This window comes from Morus notabilis, unplaced genomic scaffold (genome assembly GCF_000414095.1).
Source record: "Morus notabilis unplaced genomic scaffold, ASM41409v2 Scaffold1483, whole genome shotgun sequence".
NCBI lineage: Eukaryota > Viridiplantae > Streptophyta > Magnoliopsida > Rosales > Moraceae > Morus > Morus notabilis.
In genome coordinates this window covers 40,076-46,420 of record NW_010360436.1, presented here as the reverse complement: position 1 = coordinate 46,420, position 6,345 = coordinate 40,076, and the positions used below count along the sequence as shown (strand labels likewise).

At 31.6% G+C, this 6,345-nt stretch overlaps 1 protein-coding gene across 1 annotated transcript; it reads left to right on the top strand.

The window, feature by feature from the left end:
* The first annotated feature begins 1,885 nt into the window (after window positions 1-1,885).
* On the top strand, window positions 1,886-6,034 carry LOC21387127 (RNA polymerase II-associated protein 3). Its single transcript, XM_024164488.1, has 10 exons — window positions 1,886-1,965; window positions 2,263-2,367; window positions 2,788-2,976; window positions 3,070-3,194; window positions 3,569-3,690; window positions 3,801-3,883; window positions 4,836-4,991; window positions 5,187-5,369; window positions 5,709-5,803; window positions 5,893-6,034. Exons 1-10 carry the CDS (start codon window positions 1,924-1,926, stop codon window positions 6,032-6,034), a joined length of 1,242 nt encoding a protein of 413 aa, XP_024020256.1. The 5' UTR covers window positions 1,886-1,923.
* The last annotated feature ends 311 nt before the right edge of the window (window positions 6,035-6,345 follow it).

The following is a 6,345-nucleotide window of genomic DNA, read 5'->3' as shown; positions in this document are numbered from 1 at the left end:
ATTAAAAAAAAATCTTTTCTAATATTTTTTTATATGTCTTAGTTCCTAAATATTTTTTACGTGGATTTCTTTAGAATTGTTTGGATTTCTGTTGAACTATGTCTTGATTTCTTTCTTTTTTTTTTAAGAACAACTATGCGTGAAGAGAAAAAAAGACAAATACTCTTAAAATATATAGGTTTTAGATTTCATTTCTTACACTTAATTAATATCTTTTAGTAAAAAACTAATGTCGTGTTTAAATTTTTTTTTTATTTTTCACGTTTTTTGAGAAAGAAAAAATTAACAATTCTAAAACGGCGTTTGACACAATTAAAGACAAAAAATAGAAATAAAAATGATTTTTTGGTTTAGTGTAAAAGGTGAGAGAAATGAAAAACGACTTTTAGTCGTTTTTTATTTTTTGTTTTCGTTTTCTCCTCTCTCAAGCAGAGAGACATTAATGAGTTTTTTAATACTGAAAATAATCTCTTGATAAAATTACTAAATACATTTTCAAAAATAATTTTTGTCTGAAATTGAAAACGTTTTCATTTCTATTTTCATATAAAAAATAAAATCATTTTGGAATGAGTTCCAAACACACCATATATTAGTTAAAAAGAGTATTAATTAAGAGTAAAAATAGAAATATTAAAACAATCAATTCAAATGGTGAGTTCATCGATTTTTCTCATCTAATGTGTGTGCGTTGTGTGTGAAATTTGATTTTTTAGCTTGTGTAACATGAGCGGGACCATTATGAGACTAGTTTACGACTTATAATTTAGTTTTATTATCTAGCTTAACGAATGAAAAGGATTTTGATTAGAAAAATCAATCGATCTAAAAACTTTAAAATTTTAAAATCCTAAATAACTGATTAAAATAACCAATTGAATCCGCAATTGGATTGGATTAGATTGAATGATGTGCTAATTGCGGATTGGATTGGATGTGAATTTAAAAATTCACAATGTGTGGATCAGATTGGTTTGAGCTAAAAAGTGCGGTTTAGATCGGATGACCACCCCTAGTTTTTAGCATTGAAAAATGACAATAAACTTTAGATGAAAAACGACATGTCGGTTTTCACAGTTAAAACGATAAATAAGAGTGTCGTTTGCTGCCATTGAGGATAACATAAAACTTTCTTAGTTGTCGTTTTGCAAGAGCACAGTAATTGTAATTTTTATAATAAAATATTTCACTCTCCTTCCATTCCTCTTCTTCATTTTTTTAATTTTTAATTTAAGTTCATTGATTCAAATTTTTATCTTTTTAAGTTTATTAATTTAAATTAAAATGTGACTTTATATGAAAATTTTTTACTGTAGTAAAAAGTTAAATGTGACTGTTTTAGTAAAAAAATTAAATATGACTATTTTTAAGAGTTTTTTACTGTAATAAAACTCGAATTTTAAACTTAAATGAGTGAAATAAATGAGACCTTAAAACTTATTTAATTCAAACTTAAATGAGTGAAATAAATGAGACCTTAAAACCTGTTTAATTCGTTAATTTAAGTTTTTAATTTAAATTAAGATATAACTTTTTATGAAAACTTTTAACTGTAATAAAAAAATAAAATGTAACAGTATTTTTACTATAATATTACTGTAATAAAACTCAATTCAGAAACGGACCTTACTATTCGTATATAGACTCGAGTACTCATTTCTCTCTCCTTTCCAGAACAATTCTTAGGGTCTGTTTAGCTTATTAATTTGAGTTTTTAATTTAAGTTGAGATGTGATTTTATGTGAGAATTTTTACTGTAATAAAAATTATAATAAAAAAAATTTAATGTGATTATTTTTGACATCTTTTTACTGTAATAAAATTTGAATTCTAAACTCGGTTAACGAGACCTTAGTATTCGTATATATAGACTCGAGTACTCATTTCTCCCTCCTTCCTTCCAGAACAATCTGTGCAACTACCATGGCTAGGGCTCCAACCAAGCACGGTCGCGACGAAGCTCTGGTATTACTGTTCTATCCTTTGCCTTCTTCTTTACTTGTCTGGTTTCTGAGAAATCTAAGGACAAAAAAAAAAAAAAGAAGAAAGAAAACAATTTGACGAAGAAAATGAAACCGACAGCTGAAAAACTGACGCGGTCGCAGATTGTTGGGTTATTTTATTGTTAGTAATGTAGTACGCTAAGAACATTGATGATATTGAGGCGACGTTTGTTTGTTTGTTTTTTCTTTTTTTTTTTTGAGTGGGATTAGGTTATTGATTTTGAATTGGATGCCTTTTTTGTTCGTCCGCTTCTCCCAGGCTTTCCAGGGGTTTTTGAATGATTTGCAGGATTGGGAATTTTCCCTCGAAGACAAGGACAAGGACAAGAAAATGAAAGCTCAAGCTTCCGACAAGGGAATATCGGTAAATTTTGTTAAACCCACTTTATAATTTTACCGATATTTTAGTACCCAATTGTTGTTGTAGTTTTATGTGGTTTAGGAAATTTATGCATTTAGTGACATTTTGGCACTTTGTTCGGTTCTATTCATAGGTTCTAAGGTTTTATGTATCTTTTCTTCTTCTTTTTTTCCCCCTTTCTTCTAGATTTTGATACGTGTATGAATGGTGAAAGTTTTTCCTTTTTTCAATTTTTTTTTTTTTTTAACTTTCCATCTCTTCGAATGGGAGTTAAAACCAAATACGTAGATTGTAGAAGTTGTAATTAGTGGGTGTGGAATAACTCAAGCATAATTAGTATTTGGCCTATACCGTGAATTCATATAGCCAATGAATTAGTGTTAGTAAGATTATCTGCATAATCTTGCCTGTAACTTTGTAAAGGTTTCATCTTCCAAGAAGATTGGAGAAGCTGGCAAAGACAGGAAAGCAGCAGGAAAATCATCGACGTTTGAATATTTAAGTAGCTCAATGCCGTATGACTACTCTAGAAAATATGACGCAATTAATCAAGTGTCAAGTAGTTCAATTTCCGAAGACAGTTACACGGATGCAGCTTCAGAGAAGGAATTGGTAGGAGTTTTTGCCATTATTCGATACTATCTCAAAATTTTATCTGTTGCTCAACTTAAATGTTAATTTCTCTGTTGATATCTTGACTTTCAGGGCAATGAGTATTTTAAGCAGAAGAAGTTTAAGGAAGCTATTGACTGTTATTCCAGAAGCATCGCCTTGTCATCAACTGCAGTAGCTTATGCAAATAGGGCAATGGCATATCTTAAACTAAAAAGGCAAGTTTTGTTCCAAACACTATGGTTTGCTAACAAATTTTATATAGTGACTGTGTTAATGGCCAAACACTATAGCAATAGAGGTTTGAACTTTTTGGTTCAAACTTATGAAACAGATGAACACAAAGTGTACGGAATTTATAAATTTAGGACAAACTTTTCATTCCAAAATGATAGTGGTCTTATATTATGGTTATTATGTTTACTTGTTAACCCCAAAAAAAATGGAAGAAAAAAATCATCAACAGTGAGGATATACAAGTGAGAGTAAGGCTTTACGTCCTTTATATATATATTTATTTATTTTGTGTGTGTGTGTTTCCTAAGCTCCTTCCTTACCTAATATTCTTTTGCAAATCAATTTTGTTGATTAGATTTCAAGAGGCTGAGGGTGACTGTACAGAGGCCTTGAACATGGATGACCGTTACATCAAGGCATATTCTAGACGAGCAACAGCTAGAAAAGAACTTGGAAAACTTAAAGAATGCATTGAAGGTATGTGACAGCTAAACTGGGTTTTGGTTCCTGATATTGATATATGATATAGAACACTGGTATATCACTGTAATCTTGATCTCTGATGTAATTAATATAGCTAACCGCAGATGCCGAGTTTGCCTTGCGGTTGGAGCCTAACAACCAAGAAATCAAGAAACAGTATTCTGAGGCCAAATCTTTGTGCGAGAAAGTAAGTATATTTTCATTTTCAGATGTTGCTTCTTTTTTTTCTTTTTTTTTTTTTAATGAGAAAAGCCTTTCATTGATAATCATCAATATAATAATCAATTACAAGGGAAGAGGATGAGGAATCCTCAGCAAAAACAAATAGAGTACTTCTAAGAATCATCAATTACAGATGTTGCTTCTATTGTTTTCTTATAATCTTCTTGAAGATCAAATCATCGTGGTAAATTGTGGTTGCTTCTAGCATAATGTTTTTGTTGAACGTTTTATTTTCTTGAGTGTCTACTATCTTACTGTATGCAAAAGAAAGCAAATTTTGGTACTAGTTCCCATAGTTCAACTTCAACTTTCATTTTCTTTTCACTTTAGAAAGCATGTACCATTTAGTTGTGGTATGCAATTTGTATTTCTTGACTTTTTAAGTATAGCCGTTATATTTGGGTGGGTAAATTTCTCCTTCTATCAGACCCAAATGAAGCTTTCGAGTGGTGGAATAGCTAAGTTTCCATTTCACCTTCCCTCTGTTCAACTAAAGACCAGCGATTGTAAGATCACGTAACAAAATATTTAGCTTAATAGGCTTCTGGTAGTCTGTTATTGTGCTTACTACTTATCTATTCTTTATTTCATCGTTCAGTGATGATTGACCTTGGAATCGGTATCTGTCTCTTGTTTAAAGATTGCAACTTAATATATAGTCATTATGTCCTTTTCTAAAGAATTGATCCCGTAATAGCATGTCCTGTCAGTCTTCATATGTGGGGTTTATAGGTCTTGTAATTCTATGTATTGTTTAGTGATGGCTAAATATTATAGGGTTTCAGTTGAAATTACTATCCTTTGCTTTTTTTTTTTTTAAATTTAATTATGTACTTATTTCTTTTTGGAGGTTTATCAGAAAATAAGGGGAGAAATTAAGAACAGTGAAATCATGACTATATTTTATCTTTTTTCAGGTAATTCTTCAGAAGGCTTCTGTAGCACTGGAAAATACCGTACAAAAAATGCAGAAAGCAGAAAAGAAAGATACCAAAGTGCAGAATAATGGGATCCAGCCTGTTGAAAGTGCTACTCAAAAGACTGAAGCAGCTGTAGCTCAAGATTACACAAAGGTATCAACAGTTTAATTTTTTCCCCTTCTGCTCAAAATTTGTTTCTCGTTATGTCTTAAATGCTTCTAGTTTGTGATGGTGTTATAACGTCAACCTATCTCAACTGATGCTATTTCTTCATCTCCAAATATTTCCATGCTATACCATCAATAGACTTTCAATCAGTCACTCACGCTCTCTCTCTTTCTCTGGCAGATAAAGCAAACAGCTAAAAAGCAAGAGCCAAAGGCATCAGTGCAAGAGCTCGCATCCCGAGCTGCATCCCGAGCTATGAATGGAACTGCAAAAAACATCAGATCACCAACTTCAGCTTATCAGTTTGAGGTTTCTTGGCGAGGACTTTCTGGTGATCGTGCTTTACAGGCTAGTCTACTGAAGGTATGCAAAAGAGTTAATTGTGATTTGGTTTTTGAATTTTTTTTTAAAATTTATTGGAGTATATTGTAAAGATATATATTGCCAAGATGCAATACTCTTCTTCCTCGATGACTTCCAAATATTTCCTTAGATCGAGTTTCTCGCAGCACAGTTGATAGGCTGACATTGTGATGAACTGACTTGTTTATGCCACAGCCATAGAAAGGCTTTATATTTGTCCACTATCTTTTAATTACATGTTCACCAATTATTAGGAACTCTAGATCATCTAATTGTCCACCCTTTTTTCATTTCATTTATAGTTTTATACTCATAAAATTATTGTGGTTTCTTTGTTAGACTGTATCTCCAGGAGCTTTACCTCAGATATTCAAGAATTCTTTGACCGTTCCAATTCTAGTTGACATTGTCAAGTGTATTGCAACTTTTTTCATGTAAGTGAAGTTCATTCCTAGAATGCTTGATAGCCTTGACTTTCCTTTAACCTTCATTCTTCTTTTTTTTTTTTTTTCCGGGCTGACAGCGAAGAAATGGATCTAACTGTAACTTTTCTGGAGAACTTGACCAAGGTCCCAAGGTTTGACATACTCGTCATGTGTCTCACTTCCAAAGACAGAGCAGGTACGGTTTCTTGCATTGAAGTCCTTAAAGTTTTGACATGCTAGACATTCTCTATCAATGAGCTGGTGGTGGCAATACACTTTTAAATTTTTCTAAAAGCCAGATCTCGTAAAGATCATGGTGGCATGATTTACCACTTTGCCCTTTTGATATTATGGTGTCTTGAAACTATCTACTGGTTTCTAGGATTTGTTTGTTTCTAGGTTTGTACCACAAAATTTTGGTTCAAACCTTTTTCTTTTTTTTTGCTACAATGTTTTCTCTCACAACAATTTGAACAAATTTGAATTTCTGTTCAAAGTTCAAACTTTATGTTCAAACTGATGAACCAAACGGGCCATATATATATATATAT